This window comes from Stegodyphus dumicola, chromosome 2 (assembly GCF_044657685.1).
Source record: "Stegodyphus dumicola isolate Sdum_Otavi_A_Nest chromosome 2, ASM4465768v1".
Lineage (NCBI taxonomy): Eukaryota > Metazoa > Arthropoda > Arachnida > Araneae > Eresidae > Stegodyphus > Stegodyphus dumicola.
This window is the reverse complement of record NC_140769.1, coordinates 147,388,499-147,407,705: the sequence shown is the minus strand read 5'-3', so window position 1 is coordinate 147,407,705 and position 19,207 is coordinate 147,388,499. Positions and strand designations below refer to the sequence as shown.

Sequence of the window (19,207 nt, the reverse complement as noted above, 5' to 3'; positions counted from 1 at the left end):
GTAAGGATTTACAACCAATAAGTATCGTAGAAGATGAGGGATTCCGAGAATACTCAAAGGCTTTGAATCCAACCTATTCTTTACCTTCACGGAAAACGGTTTCTAAATCCTTGCTTCCTGCTGCTTATGAAGAAAAAAATAATAGTTTAAAAAACATTCTTAGTACTGTACAAAATATCTGTTTGACTGTAGACTGTTGGAGCAACCAAAAGGCTGAAAGTTACATGTCCATGACAGACCATTTTATTGACGAACACATGCAAAGGAAAACGGTACTGATTGACTGCTCAATTTTTGATGAACGTCATTCAGCCAAAAATATTGCAGAAAATATCATACACGTTTGCCAACCATATTTTCCGATGGAAAAAGTGTCTTTAATAGTGACTGACAATGCCAAAAATATGATTAACGCTGTCGACAGCGAACTAAGTTAAAACATTTAGGATGCATTGCACACTCTCTCAATTTGGCTGTCACAAATTCTCTAAACGAGGTTAACGACCTTCTAACGAAAATTAGGGATATTGTGATAGTTTAAAGAAGTAATATCGCTGCAAAAAATTTGCGAAAATATCTGTGCTCTAGTGAGGAGAGAAAAGACTTAAAAGTCATCTTAGATGTGAAGACTCGTTGAAACAGCATGTTTTATATGGTAAAACGTTTCCTCGAACTGAAAGACGCTATTCGTTCTACAATGGGTTTGATGAACGACCCCCCAGATGCTCTTGATGTGCCAGAATGGGAAAGTGTCCAACATCTTTGTGACGTTTTGAAACCTTTGAAAAGGTGATTTGCGAGTTGAGTTCGGAAAAATACTTGGCAGCATCTATGGCACCTGTGTTAATCGGCAGACTTATAACGTTTTGCACAGCCTATCAAAGTTTTATTTGTTTTAATTAAATGAAATATTACTTCATTCAAATGTCAATTTCTTAAAAAAAAATATTATTTTGAAATTGTATTTAGATCATTAATATAATATAAAGTTCTACAGTTCTATTATTTACTTAGCTGTACTCACATATGTTAAGTTCTCATATAGTTGAAAGCATGCTATCTTATTTTCTAGTGTTTAAATCATGTTTAATTTAAATTTTTATATCGAATGTACTTATTGAATTCGTATAATGTGATTTTACAAATATTTTTGTTGCTTTTTGCTGTTACAGCATCCAGATATTACATTCTCGTAGTTTTAAAGACATGCTGCCTTATTTCCTAGTGTTTTTAATAATCTTTCACTCAAAATTCTTATGTCGAATGTGCTTTAACTGTAATTTGAGTTTTAAAAATATTTTTTACCATTCTGTTGCATTTGTGTGTTTACAGCAGTTACTGCATCCAGGTATTGCGCTCTCACAGTTTTAAACCCTTTGCTATCTTATTTTCTAGTGTTTTTTGATAATCTTCAATTCAAAATTGTTATATTGAATGTGCCTTTTAAAATCATATTGAGCGTTTTTAAAAATAATTTTAACCATTTTGCTGAAATTTACTTATTACTGTAGTACATCCAAATATATTAAAATATCTCACTTTTCAAAACATACCTCATTTTCTAGTGCTTTTGGTAATTTTCAAAATGTTTAAATCAAATATATATGTTTATGCATTTTTTAAAATCATATTTTTTGTTTTTAAAAATATTTCTAATCATTTTGTTGTTTATTGTACGGTGCCAAATCTCCAAAAGTACAAATTTAACTCAAAATAAACCTAAATGTAATTTAAAAAAGAACAGTATAAACTTTTTTGTGGAAAAGCTCTTCAACCATGTACAGTCAAAAGTCATTAATTCGGACTCGTCGGGACTTCGGCGATTCCGGATTATCGATTTTTCTGAATTATAGATCATCAGTTTAAATCTGGTAAAATGGCATGCAGAAATTATAAAATTAAAAATATGAAACCGTAATTTACGAAATAAAGAACAATTATGATCTAAAGGGTATCAAAATTTACAAAAAAAAAGCTTAATATTTATTTGTTTACTTTATTAAACATTTCTTTCAATGTAAATTGTTTAAGTTGCTTCGTTTTTTTATGTGATAATATTTTTTCTTTAATTCTATAAACAGACATAATTTCTTGTTCAGTTACAAAGTTCCGCTGTTCAAGTCCTATAATTGCTGTGTCGAGAATACCAACTAATTTGTCAATCGAAATTTTTTCGTTTTCAATAACCTCTGTCACTTTCTTCGCTATCGGAAGCGAATTATAATGACAAGGCATTTGATTTAAATCATATCAAAGACAGAGTACATCGAGATGAAATACTACATTGAGTAAGCAATTATAAGCCAAATAAAATAAAAACATCTGCCCTTGAGATAAGGGTAGTGCTGACAGATCAACTTCCAATTCATTGCACACCGCCCCAGCGTTAAAGATAAACAAAGTTTAGATAAACAAACGTTAAAGTTTAGATAAACAAAGGATATGCCTTTATCCATTTTTTGCCGCAATTCCACTTTTTGTTTAATGGACTCCGAAAGATACTTTCGCTTTGTATATCCTTTACATATTAGTAAATATATATCAGAAATTCTATTTGACATAATTGAAAGTTCAAGCTTACTTTTATAAAATTGCTGTAACAGTCTGCAAAAAATAATAATCCGGATCCAATTCGAAGATTAAGGAACAACGCAATCTGCAACATTAACTGAAATAGATAATTAGATAATTTTAGCTTAGCTTATCCCGTCCGTTATACATTAAACGCTCATTCGTAAGCATATTTTGCGCACGCGCATTCGCAAATTCGCAGCGGTAAAGGTCTTACGCGCATGCGTCAACGCGACACATGCGCAGAAAGTTTGTAGCTTTGAGGTCCGGATTATAGATCATTCCAGATTATGGGTATCCTAATTAACGACTTTTGACTGTATATTCATATGAATAAATGTGTAAATTTTATTTTATGCCAGTATTGTACAATTAAACACACAAGGTCATTTATGTTATATTTAAGGTTTAAATTATCTTACTTTTTTATTCAGAATTTTTAATATATATAGGGGAGAGTAGAGAATAAGAGATTTATCTTTTTTAAAATTTGGTAGCTTGAATAAGTTTTATTTCGCAGTGGTACTGAAGGTCATTATCTTATCTATAAGTGGGATAAAGGTTTGTGATTATTTTAATGTCTAGACCCTACGCACCCCTATGCCCTTTACTACCGAATTGTAGGTATTAAACGACTTCTGTGGTATGTTATTTATCTGTATAAATAAAAAATATCATGTTAAAACAGATTGATCATTAAATTTCTGATATTTACTTAGGAAACTGCATCATATCGGGTTGCTACACAGCTAGTTATAGTTAATTTTCTATTTTAAATTTATTGCGACATTTTTACTCATAGTATAAAGTTGCATCAAAATTTCGATTTTCCGATTTTTTTCCTTTGTTTCCCTCCAACAATGCAACACAGCCGAAAAAAACATAGTGTACTCTCCCTTCCTTCAGTATCATACAAAGAAAATCTTCCGACATTTTTCAATGCTCATTTGGGGCTGTCCATAAATGATGTCACACATTTTGGACACCTCTCCCCCTCTTTGTCACAAAGTGTCACACTTCAACATACCCCTCCCCCCTTTGTCACATGTCACACAATATTATGAAAACTTATACTTGCAGTTCAAAAACGTAGCACTACGTTATAGATCATATTTCAGACTTTATTTTTAAATTTAAACTATATGTTTTAATGACATCTGTAAATATAACAATAATAATGATTCATGCACTTATTTTGCATGAAATAAGAGAAAAGTTTACAGCAAAAGCATAATTAATACACAATAGCAATAAAATTACAATTTCTCATGCTACCCTATTCTCAAAACCTACTCTGAATGCCTCCCCCCCCTTTTTTTTTTTTGGAAAGAAAGGAATGTAAGTAAAAAAAAAAAAAAAAAAAATCTCACGAAAGTTGCTTTTGCCCCAATTAAGGAAATACCTTCAAATTTTGGTAATTTTAAAATAACTTCAAAATTCAATCTGCTGATTTTAAACATTTTTATTTTAATCAAAATATGATTCCCTCGTCTTGTCACAATTTCACTAATTTCACTCCAAGCATGACATCATTTATGGACGACCTCTTTCACGAAATTGATAGAGCACCCATCGATTTTGCTGCACCTGCACACAAGACACAACCGAAAGCGAAAATGTTTCCATCCATCCACTTCCCGCGCCAATCCTCCCAACCCCCACTGGCCATCAAAGACAATCTACACAAACCCAACACCAGAAACAACCCGCCGCGCTCTCCTGCTCCTCAGACACTTCCGTAGTTGACATGTTTTCTGATATTGAAAATCTTACTCCGTACAGATAAAATCAAACACGTGGTGACGTGGCAGAGTTCCTTCAGTGCGCAAAATCGCTAGCTGCGTGTTTCGGTACTCAAAATCGTTACTAGGGCACTTCAGTACTCTAAATCGTTACTAGGGTACTCCGGTACAGGGTTACTCCGTTACTAGGGTACTCCGGTACAGCAAACCATTACTAGGGTACTCGATACAGCAAACCGTTACTCCGGTATTTCGCTACTTCGGTACTCCAAATCGTTACTTGGGTACTCGGTACTTGAAATCGGTTTTCAGTACTTTTCAAAGTAACGGTTACTTGAGTAACGGGTATTTTGTTCCGGGTACGTGTCTGTACCCGTTACTCTCGTACCGGATACAAGAAAGTACCAAAGTTGCCCATCACTATTTGCGAGTTATCCCGGATTAAATCATTAGTAATGTTGCAACATTAAGCTTTCTGAAAATAAAAAAGACACCATTTGACATTATGAGTTACAGTTTATTATTTATGACATCTTATCTTACTAACAGACCATTTTAAGGCATTCATTCTTAACAGTTGTATGTGTATGTATATTGCCATGAAAACAATTTGAGAAAAATCTGATGTGTGCACCACATGACTTCCTTGCACGGAATATTAAATTATACACATTTTTTCCTACGTTTCATTTAAACTTATTGAATTGAATTAAATTTACTTTGTCGATAGCACATAAACCATAATAGAATAAATGCACTCTATTTCTTTACCATAGCGATACTGTGGCACTAGGTTCACTTAACAGTGTTACATCTCTTTCATTAACTCAGAATGCACAAAAATTATATCAGCTAAAGAATTATCTAATTTTTGCCACACGTTCTATTAAAATATTATGATAAATCTAAAACAATGTATGAAAGAAATTAGACAAATGAAAAAGAAATAGTTGTTGTTGGGAAGCTTAGTTTCTTTAGATTGGCAACAAATCCACTATTCTGCTAAGTTTCAAATGTAAACAAATATGGCTGCTATGGTAAAAAAATTACACTTACCTGCACTTAAACAACTTCTCTTCAGAATTCATTTTATATCAGTTTTATAATTTTTTTTGGGGGGAAAGAATCCTTTCTGTCCTTGCATACAGATGTCGCACAAAAATTGCATTGGATAGGGTTCAATATGGATATATTCATTGAAATATAGTACCTGAAATTTTTTGTGATTACAGTTTCATACAATGAAGTAAAAAAGACTACTTTTCCCAAAACCAAATCTAAAGTACATTCTTTTTACTAAACTATTTTTCTTTTAAGAAATATTAAATGGATAAATAACTTGTATATATCTGCTAAATTTAAGAATAATGATTTAATAACAATTATAATAAAATGTAAATTTTTAGATTTATGATGTAATTTTGCTAATATAGTAGTACCTGTATAATTGAAATTTTAGTTAAGATACATATGTATAGTGCTGGTATTTGAACGTATGAAACATTTCGTATACACCCTTATAAATGTGCTTAAATTTAGCATGACTTGTGTAAGTTGGAGAACATTTCAGACATTCTATTAAAAAAGTATATTTTGTAGACAGCATAGGAGAAAAACCACGTTGAATTTATTAGATAGTTTATATGAAATGCCTGACAGATGACACATATCTTAACATGTGCAAAACATTAACCAAAAGAGAAATAAACTTATCAAAGTAGTCACCTGATTTTCCAGGCATTTCAGCTAACATTGAGCCTATTCGTCTCAAAATTATGTGAGAAGTATAGCATTGGAAAGTCCACTATATATGACACAAGAAAAAGGAACTTTTTGAAATTTTCTGGAAGCATCTTAAACAACTTAAATTGAAAGAAATGTTTAATAAAGTAAACAAATAAATATTAAGCTTTTTTTTGTAAATTTTGATACCCTTTAGATCATAATTGTTCTTTATTTCATAAATTATGATTTCATATTGTATAATTTCTGCATGCCATCTTACCAGATTTAAATTGATGATCTGTAATCTGGAATCGACGAAGTCCGGACGAGTCTGGATTACAGACTTTGTACTGTATTTTAATTAGGTATTGATGCTGATAAGTTAAAATTATTATGTTTATGCATGAACATATGTATTTTTAATTACAGGATGAAGGTTGTATTATCTTTGGTACGAGAGCCATTACAGAACTGCAACACTTTCCAAGAAAGAATTCAAGAATGGATTACAGTATACAGCTTATACTAAAATATAGTATTCCAAGTATGTATTTCATTTTATGGAAAAATTTTAACTAATATTTTCTAATATACAGTGGAACCTCGAGATACAAGTTTAATTTGTTTCAGCATTGAACTCTTATAGCGAATTTCTCGTATCCAGAAACAAACTTCCCCATTGAAAATAATGGAAACCCAGTTAATCTGTTCCGCACCCCCAAAAATATCAACATAAAAATCAATTTTCCTAATAAATAATACCTGGTGTTTTTCAGAGAAGGTCCAGGTACAGATTTTTAGCCTTAGCACAAATGATAGCTTCCAACACCGAATCGCCTTTTAACTGCTTCTCATTAATCCATACCAACAACGTGATCTAGAAGTTTTGGACAGGGCTTGGATGTAATGGTAACTCCTTGGCCACATCAAGTTTCTCAGGTTCTTCCTTCTTCTTCAGATCAGTGCCGATTGTCGATGTCGAGTGGCTGCAGGTCCTTTGCCAATTCTGTCACTCTTACATCACACTTATATTTATTTATCTGCCATGTAGTTGAACCTTTCTTACTTTCAATTATTTTATTATTATATTTTTCTTATTTTACATGGCTTCCTTTGTTTTCTTTGTAGCACTATCCAGGCCAACAATCTTCTAGGGAGGCGATGTTAAATAATAATTTTCATGTTAAATATAAAAAACAGTTAACTCACAAGCACACAAACAGGCCAACAATCTTCTAGGGAGGCGATGTTAAATAATAATTTTCATGTTAAATATAAAAAACAGTTAACTCACAAGCACACAAACTCGCAGATCAAATAACACCAAGTGATTTGATGAGGGGATTTCCCGAGTTGAGCTGGATTGAGAAACACGCCACGCATACCAGCAATACTCGTTATTCGAGTCAATGCTCATATTTAGAGACAAATTTTTTGCTCATACTTTCCTCGTAGCTCGGATTTCTCGTATATAGAGGTGCTCATATCTCGAGGTTCCACTTTAACTGTGATAAAGATAAATATGATGGAACTTAAAACAAAATTGAAAAAATAAAATAAAATGAAATAAAAATCTAATGCATGTACCCTTTTGTCTTAAAATTTTCAATTAAAATCTCCCAAGGTCTTGTAATGTCAGTGTTTCCAAAAAAAAAAAAAAAAAAAAAAAAAATCCCCCCTCCCATTTTTTTTTCCAGCTTATTCAAAAAAAGGGGGGGTCTCCCAGTGGAGAAATGTAGAGAATAATAAAAGTTTTATATCTATGGAAATCTTCTGATTAATGATGCCATCAAAGCAAAACTAAAAGGAAATTAATATTACACTGGTTGAATGTAGATGAACAATGCTATACTTAAAATACTCTTACAAACAGATGGGAGAAAAAGATGTTAATGAGGAAGGCGGAGTTATTGTAATGAAAACACCGAAGCCCATTGTGTTCCCGTGAGACACGCCTGATCGGCTAACGATTGATGGACTCTTTACCAAAAACTGCCCAGATGGATACAAATCAAGTGTCAAGTCAAGGGCCATTCATGTTTACATGAAAAGCCATGTGGATTACCAAAGTATGATGAAACTTCTCAAGGAAAGGAATTCTGCGTTTCATACATACCAACCACAACACGAAAGGAACATCAAAGTGATTCTGAAGGGTCTCCCTGCTTCTATCAAAAAAGACTCTATTCTTAGTGATCTGAGAAATAGAAAATTCCCTGCTGTCAAGGTAAAGCAGTTTGAGAGTAGCAAAAACAGAGTGAAAGCCAAACTGCCAATATTTTTTGTTGAACTCAAGAGAAATACTGAAGGGAACCAGATTCTCCAGCTGAACAACATCTTCAGTTTTGACATACACTTGGAGAAATACAACCCAAAGAAAAGGACTTTGCAATGTTTTTGTTGTCAGGCTTTCGGACACACACAGCATCTATGCAATAATCCGGAAAGATGCGTTATGTGCGGAGGACCTCACAGGAGCAGCACATGTTCGAAGAGGCATGAGGAAAAACCACACTGCATCTTTTGCCAAGGGGACCATGTAAGCAGTTTCCGTGGTTGCACAGAATACAAGAAGAAGTTTGAAAAAGGAGGACAGGCCAGGACCCAGATGTCACCCAAGAAAATTTTCCTGAGCTGATAACGACAGATCTTTGGCAGAGCAGAGTTGCGAGAAAAGCCAGCTACAGTGGAAAGTTGAGAAGTGAACCTACAATGTCGCCAAACATCCTGGAAGGACTCCTATCCTGGTTTGTCATCCCGGATATTCAAGAAATGTTTAAAGTCTTCTCTGAAATTATTAGCTTCCTTCGAAATATCACCTAGCTGAGAAACTTCGTGATTTGCTCCAAACTGTACAGAAAATTATGCAGATGACCTGTGAGTAATTCCTTCTTGCAAGATTAATGTTTCATCATAAATTACTTTCTCATTCTCTCATTCACAGATAATACTCAGGTTATTTTGTTTCAAGATTCAAAAACTTCTTTTTGTTCTACAAGGGGTAGAGTCTCGGAACCCAGGTACCCTGTTGTTAGGGCACCATTCTACTGGATCGTTTACATACTCCCATCTTTTGATAACAGGATTTTTATCAAAACAAATATTTAATTAATCTAAAATGTAACCTAAACTTCCAATTTGAAGTTCATGTAAAAGTCTATTTTAAAGTTCAATTCAAAGTCTATTTTAAAATTCACTTAAAAGTCTATTTTAAAGTTCAAAGTCCTTGAATCTAGAAGGCACTTTTATAGCTCGACCTCTTCATAATTTAATCTATAGCACTCATCCTTCCTGTGTGAGTTGACTCAATCATTTCTTTCGTAACCTGTGATTTAGAATAAATTTTGGAATTTGTAATCTCAACACCTGATGTCTCAGAAGCATTTTGTTTAAGCTGTTCTTCACCACACTTGTCACTTTTACTTTGTCCAATTCAATGATTCCGATCTTCAGTATCAGGATCCTCATCATATGAAAATTTTGGACATCCTTCTTCTTGAATAACATAATAATCATCATTAAAAAGCGTTTTCGTTTTCTGGCCATGTTTTCAGAATCAAAATCACTTTCAATATTATTTTTGTTAAGGCTTAATTCATCTTGACCAGGCACTTCTTTCAACTTAAAAAAATTTTCTTTCTTTTCTCTTTAAATCTTTCAAACATTTTAGATCTCTTTTCTGTTCTTTTTTCCTTTTTATTCTTTTAACGTATTCTTCGTGCTTCTTCTTTCTTTTATTATCAACACGTCTGACAGAATCTTTAATCATCTTTGGCTATCTTTTAATGAATTTTGAATCTGGCTCTTCAAATAGGAAAATTTACTTGCCTTCAAACAATTCTTGCTTTTTCATACCTTTTTCGTCATCATTTAGCACTGCAATATCTGTTTCTTCATAAGTTGGAATCTCATTATTTTTATATTTTCCTTTACACTTCTTATTTAAAATAAAATCTCAAAATTTTCTTATTCTCTTCCAGGTTTGGATCATTCCTAAATGTCTTCAAAAAGGACATTTCTTTCTTAACATCTTTTGGTACTGCTTTTTCTTGACCTTTTAAACATTTTAAATAGTCTTCTCTTAAATTTGCCCTAAAATGATCGTTTATGACCTTATCAATTTCAATTCTGGATTTCAATTCAAAGGAATATGTATCGCCAAAGGCTTTTAATTCCCAGCAGTTTCTGATATCTTGATTGTGAATTTAGAGGGAGGTCACTACATCAGCAGTAGAATTTTTACCTCCAGTTGTTGGTGATTTACCTATCAAAACCCATCCGAGCAGTGTTTCCATGGCAAAAATGCCTGTACTTAATTTCTGTATTTTTTTTGTTTAAATATTTCCTGCAAAGTCTGAGCCTATCAGAAAGTCAATCTGTGGGTTGACACAATCAACATCTGTGATGTGAATTCCCTTTCCAGCTAATTCTGATATCCAAGGTCCTTTTTGTAGACTAGGTTATCCACAAATTATAGGCTAATGTAACACAGGAAACTTTGCAGCTATAACCAGTATGCAGATTCTCAACATTTATGATTCATATCAGATGTCCTTGCTCCAAACACAACATGTGTTAATTTTTTATGAGCTTCTGATCTTATTCTTAAAGACTCTACTGTTGATTTTAAAACATAAAAATATTCAGATCCAGTATCAATCAAAGCTCAAAGATGAAGTTTTTCTCCTTCATGTTGAATGGCAACCACTAAAGTTTGAAGCAAAACTCTTTCTGAAGTGCCTGTTGAAGAAAGAGTGCCAATTTGACAATTTTCTTGATTGCACTCGACAGGGACTTTTGATTTCTGCTTAAATTTTGGACAACAAACAATGAAACATCCTCCATGAAACATGCATAGAACTTTACTTTTACAATTTTTAGCTCGATGGTTTGTTTTCAAACACGTAAAGCAACAGTTTTCTCTTTCATAATTTTCAATTTTTCATCATGACTTAAATTTTGTGCTTTGTAGCAGTCTTTGCTTTGATGAGATTTTTCACAGAATATACAATTTATTACATTATTTTTATTTATTTCTTTTTCTCCCGAAAACAAGTTGCTTGCAGTAGGTATAGTAATATCTTCTCTATCCTTATGAGCTTTTCTATAGGGATCACTTTGCTTCATACCTGACTTACTTCCCCTTCGACCTCAGCCCTTAGAAAATTTAAAAGTATGCTCAGTCTTGCACTATATGATTTCTTTTCATTTACTGAGTTTCTCAACCAAACTCTCAACACATCTTCTGGAATACGCGACTCCCCAAATGGGAAGAGTATTGCAGAATATTTGTCTGAGGTCATCCCAATGGATTCTAATGATCTGAGGTGAGATTCAAGTTTATCATATAACTGAATGATACTAAGCCTTGATTTGGTAGCATTTCTAACAACTAAAGTAATAGTTCATGAACGTAGTATTCCACTAACAATTCCTCATGGCCAACTGAGTTACCTGCAGTTGATTCATTTGTGATAAACGCTCGTACTCTTTTCATGCGTCCTAACAATAAGGACCACTCAACTACTTTTTGACTTTAGCTTAACTGCTCTTTCCTTTACCTTTAGTGAATGCTTGTCTCTTATTTATTTCAATTTTATTAACGATGCTGTGGAGGTAATTGCAATTAATTGCAAAGGTACTCCGTAATCCAAATGCCTTGGTCCAAATCTTGCTTTGAGACTTTCAATCGCTTTTGTATAATTTTCTGCCATAGGTGGATAGCTGTCGATGATCTCTTTCGCTCTTGTACCTGGCAATATACGCTGTACAGTCAAAAGTCGTTAATTCGGACATCCATAATCCGGAATGATCTATAATCCAGACCTCAAAGCTACAAACTTTCTGCGCATGCGTCTCTTTGACGCATGCATGGGCGTTTACGCGTGCGCGTAAGACCTTTGCGGCTGCAAATATGCATGTGCGCGTGCGCATTTAATGTATAAGGGACGGTATAAGCTAAGCTAAAATTATCTAATTCAGTTAATGTTGCAGATTGCGTTGTTCTTTAATCTTCGAATTGGATCCGCCTTATTATTTTTTGCAGACTGTTAGAGCAATTTTATAAAAGTAAGCTTGAACTTTCAATTATGTCAAATAGAATTTCTGATATATATTTACTAATATGTAAAGGATCTACAAAGCGAAAGTATGTTTCGAAATCCGAAATCTGTTTATCAATTTCACGCTGCTCTTGGGGGGGGGGAACGTCGCGGCACAAAATGAATTGGAAGTTGATCTGTCAGCACTATCTTTATCTTCAGGGCAGATGTTTTTATTTTATTTGGCTTATAATTCCTTACTAAATGTAGTATTTCATCTCGATGTACTCCGTCTTTGATATGATTTAAATCAAATTCCTCGTCATTATAATTCGCTTCTAATAATGAAGAAAGAGACACAGAGGTTATTGAAAGCGAAAAAATTTCGATTGACATATTAGTCGGTATTCTCAACACGCTTCCGATAATGAAGAAAGTGACACAAATTAGTCGGTATTCTCGACACAGCAATTATAGGACCTGAACTGCGGAACTTTGTAACTAAACAAGAAATTATGTCTGTTTAATAGAATAAAGAGAAAGTATTATCACCTGAAACGAAGTAACTTAAACAACTTACATTGAAAGAAATGTTTAATAAAGTAAACAAATAAATATTAAGTTTTTTCTTTTTGTAAATTTTGATACTCTTTAGATCATAATTGTTCTTTATTTCATAAATTACAGTTTCATATTATTACGAATTACATAAATGCAGAAGTTCACTTTAATAAACTGGTTAAAAGGTTAAGAAATGATCCACTGCTTCATCAGCGGTATCACTCAGTTATAGAACAGCATTTAAAAATGATTATAGCTGAGGAAATTGATCGTTGATCGAAGTTCTGAAGAAACAGGAAGAATTTATTACATGCCTCACCAGGGAATTATTGGACCTGACAAACCCGTGAGAGTTGTATTTGATGCATCCAGCCATTCGAAAAATGAATACCCTTTAAACAATTGTCTCTATTCCGATCCTAATTTAAATCCACCATTGTTAGAGATATTAATACAATTTCGTACACATGGCATAGCATTTACTGCCGACATTGAACAAGCCTTTCTCCAGATTTCTCTGTTACCTGAAGATAGGGATGCTGTAAGATTTTTGTGGGCAAATATCCTTACAGATAAGGATGGGAAACCTAACACGAAAATACTTAGGATGACTCGCATTTTGTTTGGAGCTACATCCAGCCCATTTTTGCTTGCCGCTACTATGAAACATCACATAGATACCTTTAAAGAAACAAATCAGAAAGCAGTTAAACTATTAAACGAATGTTTATACATAGACGATTTAATAGGTGGGGATGAAGACGAAAACGAAGCCGAACTCATATATGAAGATATTAGATATATTTTGAAGGCTGCTGGTTTCAACATGCGAAAATGGAAAACAAATTGTGATAATCTGCAAGAAGTTTTTGAAGAATACTAAAATGGTGAAATCCAGAAAGTTCTGGAACAGAAGGTATTGGGATATAAATGGAATTACAAGGAAGACCTTCTGAAGATAGAATCACAAAATCTAACTAATCAAGCTCAAGGGGAAACGAATCTAATGACAAAAAGAGAAGTTCTTAAAACCATTGAAAAGTTTTATGATCCCATTGGATTTATAAGTCCATTCACTATTAGGGCAAAAATACTAATGCAGGAAATTTGGCAATTTGAGGTAGATTGGGATGATCCGTTACCATTGGACTTTGAAAACAGAATGAAAAAATGGATTAATAAACTGTCAGCGATCCAGGATGTAAAAATTCCGCGACATTACTTCCGAAAGACTAACAAGTCTGAATTGAGAGATATTCAAATGCATTGCTTTACCGACGCAAGTCAGAAGGCATATGGAGCTGTGATATACCTGCGATACGTCACGATGGACAGCGAAATAGGAAGTAGTTTTCTCATTTCCAAAACCAGAGTAGCCTCGCTGAAGAAGCTGTCCCTTCCAAGATTAGAGCTCATCGGAGCAAGATTAGACTCGAATGTCAAAGAACAGTTAGAGAAAAAACTCCAGATGAATGTATATTTTTGGTCAGATTCTTCTGTTACGTTACATTGGATAAAAGGCGATTTAAATAAATGGAAGCCATTCATCCGACATCGAGTAATGGAAATACGAGAGAAAACATCACTTGAGTCCTGGAATTATTGCACTGGAGATGAAAATCCGGCTGATATGCTGACCAGAGGAACAAAGGCAAATTCCACGAAAGGAATAACGTTGTCTGAACTACGAAATAGTGACATTTAGGGTCATGGACCTAAGTGGCTATTACAGAGTATCGATTCGTGGCCAAAACTTCCAGAATCAGTAAGAGATTTCAAATATAATGAAGAGCTTGAACTTTGAAGGGGAGCTATAGTGAACTCAACAGCCACAGGTGAAAATTCCATTGAGAACGAATTCATTAAAAGGTATTCACCATTCAGCAAATTGATTAGAACTACTGCGTGGTGTTTAAGGTTTGCGAACAACTGTAGAACCAATCCACCATTAAGAAAAGAAAGTTTTTTGAGTGATTCTGAGCCAAAGAATGCAACAAAGGTGCTGGTCAAATGTGTACAACATTCTGAATTTCAACCTGAAATTAAGTGCCTGCAGTCGAAACGATCAGTTCCAAGTAATAGTAAGGTTTTATCCTTAAATGTATTTCTGGATGAAGATGAACTTTTACGAGTTGGTGGAAGACTACGTTACTCCAATCTTTCAGAAGACCACAAACATCAACTTCTTTTATCCAAAAGACATCATTTCACTGAATTACTCATAGATTATTATCACAAAAAATCTCTTCATTCGGGCGTTCAAACAACACTTTCTCTTATTAGACAATTATACTGGATACCTTCCGGACAAGATAGAGTTAGGCACGTTATAAGTAAATGCATGACGTGCTTTCGAACAAGGAACCAAACCATAAACCAAATGATGGGAGACTTACCTAGAGATAGAGTTGTAATAACTATACCATTCGAAAAAATAGGACTGGACTTTGCAGGTCCAGTTATCACCAAGCCTAATTTGAAAAGATCTAGAGTTACGTTAAAATCATACATAGCGATATTTATTTGCTTTAGTACAAAGGCTATTCATCTAGAAGTAATATTGGATTTGTCTACTGAAGCATTTCTAGTATGCCTTAGAAGGTTTATGGCCAGAAGATCTAAACCATCCATTGTTTGGAATGATAACGCTGCGAACGTCAAGGGAACGAAGAATATTCTTGATAAACTCTTTAGAATTTGTAGATCGGATCCTATTCAGCGCTTTAGTTCCGAAGAAGGTATAACATGGAGATTCATTCTTTCTTCTTCCCTGCATTTTGTCAGGTTATGGGAAGCTAATATAAAATCAATGAAGAGAGTTTTGACAAAGGTCATGAAAACGACAATTTTAAACTTTGAAGAGCTGTATACATTAATTACACAAATAGAAGCCTGCTTGAACTCTTGACCTCTATCACCTATTTTGGCTGATCCAACAGATCTTCAGCCTTTGACTCCAGGTCATTTCCTAATAGGAGCTCCACTTTTGTCGATACCAGAACCGAATGATTCTGTAGATTCTTTGACCTTGTCTTCTAGATGGACCTTAATTCAAAAACTTAGAGCTAATTTCTGGAACCGTTGGAGCGTGGAATATCTTACTCATTTGCAGAACCGTTCAAAATGGAATCAAGTGAGGTCCAATCTCAAGGCAGGACAACTAGTCTTGTTAAAGGATAAAAACAAGACACCTATGAAGTGGACACTAGCTCGCATCGAGGAAACCTTTCCTGGTCCAGATGGACTAGTACGAGTCATAGACGTCAGAACTTCAGATGGAATCTTTCGCCGAGCCGTCTCCAATATTAGTCCACTCCCATTTCCAAATGATGTTGGACAATCGTCCAATGGGGGCCGGGATGTTCCGGTTTGACTAGAAACTTTCACTATGCCGATGTTCCGGTTTGATTGGAAACAAACTTTTCTCTGCCTCAGAATGGCAACAGTGAGAACTTGACTTTCGATTTGTTATGACGCAGCTAGAACGCTGCTCCTGGGATGTAACATTAGATTCGATTCTAGATTAGATTAATTTTAGTATTTTAATAAATCCTTTTAAAACTAGATTTAGTATTTGATCATAGAATTATAGCTGAACCACCGCTTGCAGAAATTTAGATGTGGCATTTAGATACGTCGTTAGATAGTTAGATGCATAGGCGGCGACATTCGTGATTCGAATAGTATACATTAGTGCGTAAAAAAATGGAGCACAAAAAATTCCTTAACAGTATCCAAAATCTTTCTAAAATTTCCTAAACTGGAATATGCATAGTGCCGGACTGTCGGTGGCATTTCTTGCAACAAAGCCATCTAAACGATCTTTACATTTGACCATACGCATTTCCTTCGTAAAAACAGGACACTTATAATGGCTACTAAGTAAACTTTCATTTACACACCAGTCAATTAATGTTTTTTTTTCCTTTGCTTGCAAATCATATAGAAACTTCAGATTAATCTCATCACATACAGCCATTTGACAGTGTGGAGCACAAATTGACATCCAACACAGAAATAAGCTTTACAAATATTTTCCTATCGGTCAAATTCGCCGCAGCCATGCAACCAATCGCGTAATAATATAGTTTCCATAAAATTCAACTACTCAGGTTACCATAAATGAAAAAAAAATACACAATCTTAAGTCAGGGTTCGTACATTCCTTAAGAGTCCTTAGATTTTTTGGAATCAATATTTGGTCCTTAAAAGTCCGTAATTTTGGCCAAAACCAGCAAAAGGTCCTTAATTTTAATCATCTGAAATTTCTGTCTGTTTTTACGGCTGCCATTTTGAGTGCGAATTAGCATTTTGGAGGAATATTTTTGGCGATTCACTGACATATATGGTTATCTTTTGAATGGGTTCATGGGTTATAATTTGTTTCTATTTCTAATATAAATGATGGGATACTCGAGTTTCTAAGCAAGAAGTGAAACATAAGCATTTCGAAATTCATTTTTTCTAATAAAGAGCTCCTAAACAACTTTTTGCTTTTAGCGATGTGAATTTTTTTATTAAACGGATCTAAATTTGGCAACTTATCAACATTTTGGCAATTTTAAGATCAGTTTCTGTAGAAAATTTTTAATTCCAAGATCTCAGAATTTTTCGACGATTTTTTTTAAACATCATAACATTGATAAATTTCATTAAAATAATGGTAATATATTGAAATTATATTTTAAAAATACATTAAAATAAAACATTTTTATTTTTCACCATCATATTAGAAAGTTTCATTGTGGCAGCTTATTATACAATATTTTGAATCTGAAAAATAAATAAGGTTTAATGCTGTAAAGCACAATTTACGAAACAGCTCTTAGCAAAAGCAAAATTAGCTATGCAATTAAATTAAAAATGTATTTTTAATTTTTTCATAGTTTTCCCATGTAATTGTCTCAGAATATGCATCAGTTTTCTCTATAAAATTAATTTGACACTTTTTCCCTCATTTTTTTTTTTTTTTTTTTTTTTTTTTTTTTTCTTTCCAAAATATTTCTTCCTTTTTGATGTTACAGAATTGGTAATGATAATTTTTCATTAGTATTTTAGACATTGCAGCTTGGAAAGTTAAGAAAGATCTGAAGGCAAGATTTATAGACCCTTGATTGTAGAAGATTCGAGAAATATGTGGCAAAATGGAAAATGTCTCCATGGTATCAACAAGTAATGGATGTATTTTACAGAAAGTTTGCGATGAATTTCTTACTTTTGGAGAACGTCTGGAAAAACAATGAAAACATAATATTTGAATGTTTTACTCCTCATACTAGAATCTTTTTCTTAACATGTTTATCTTCCCTTTATTTTCTCTAGTTTTCACTAGCCACAAATGTGGAAAATACTTCTAATCTTGGTAGGCAGATCTAATCTTGGCCTTAATGGGCAGGTATTATAGAAAGAGATTTTTTATTAATAAAGAAATTGAAAACTTTCAATCAAAAGATTCATCTAATATGTCTTAATGCTGGCAGAGCTGGGCACTAGGCTTTTTCCCACCTGATGCAATTTCTGTGGATCCTAATTCTGCTGCTTAGTGCCTTTCTAAATTCTGCTTCCAATGCCTGCTCTAAATTCTAAAAGTTTTGCTATTTAAATAAGAGGCTTATTTAAATCTTTGTCTGATATTGTAGTTACTTTCAGACATAGTGATAATTTACTTGATGTCTGTAGGGGGGGTTGGCCTATTTAACTTTTCCCAGATCAAGTAAACCCTCATAGGTACATTGTGGAGAGGTTGACAAGTTAGGAGATAAAGCACACAGAAACTTGCAAGAGCATTGGTTTGCATGTTGTGACAAATCTCAAATTGTTAGAAAATATGCTTAAAGAGAAGGAAATCGATGATAAGCTAGCCAAAATGCTTGGGAAGGCTTCAAATTAAAACGACAGATAAATATTTTGTTGAGTGTTGTTGTAACAAAACATTCATGTTTTGTAGCTTTTAATATGCCCTAATATTGTTTAAGAATTAGTGTCATAAATTACATGTATTTTAAACACTAAAATTTTATTAGATTTTGATTTTAATTGGGCTTTTTTAACAAATATTGTATTGTTAAAAAATAAAATTTAATAGTGGCCATGTAATAATGATTAAGGTTATCTAATTACCTAATTTAATTATTTATAACTAACTGCTTATCCTTAAAAATTATCTCCACATATTAAAGAGAGCTATTGCCTTTCATTAGCACTCGCTGTGATCACAAAATAAAACACAAAAATGTAAAAATTCAAGTAAAACTTATTTTTTGCATCTAGTGAGACTTAAAATAGTACAAAACAACTTATCACCTCTTGTGCTTTAATGGCTTATTCAGGGTTCGTATGGTCCTTAAAAGTCCTTAAATTTTTCAAAAATGGTTTTTGGTCCTTAACCCTTTGCGACACGCATATTTAAAATATATTTTAATCTTTAAAAAAATGCCTTAGAATAAGTCAGATGGACTTACTTAAGTGCCTTTAAGGCTTGAAAAAATTTCTGCGCTTTAATTTTTTAAGGGAGAAGGTGGGATACCGTTTGTCCCACCATGCAACTAGCGCATGTCTTATAGCATA

The 19,207-nt window shown here is 33.4% G+C and overlaps 1 protein-coding gene across 13 annotated transcripts in view; it reads left to right on the top strand.

Moving 5' to 3' along the window:
• LOC118204640 (uncharacterized) overlaps positions 1–19,207 on the top strand; it is a 45,248-nt gene that overhangs the window by 16,031 nt on the left and 10,010 nt on the right. For all 13 annotated transcript variants that reach the window (XR_015039593.1, XR_015039596.1, XR_015039594.1 and 10 more), the window contains exon 2: positions 6,468–6,582. Coding sequence is in view for 1 of the 13 variants with exons in the window: in XM_085811224.1 (XP_085667350.1) it covers positions 6,468–6,582 (115 nt within the window). In the remaining 12 variants the exon portion in view is untranslated. The remainder of the gene's footprint in view (positions 1–6,467; positions 6,583–19,207) is intronic.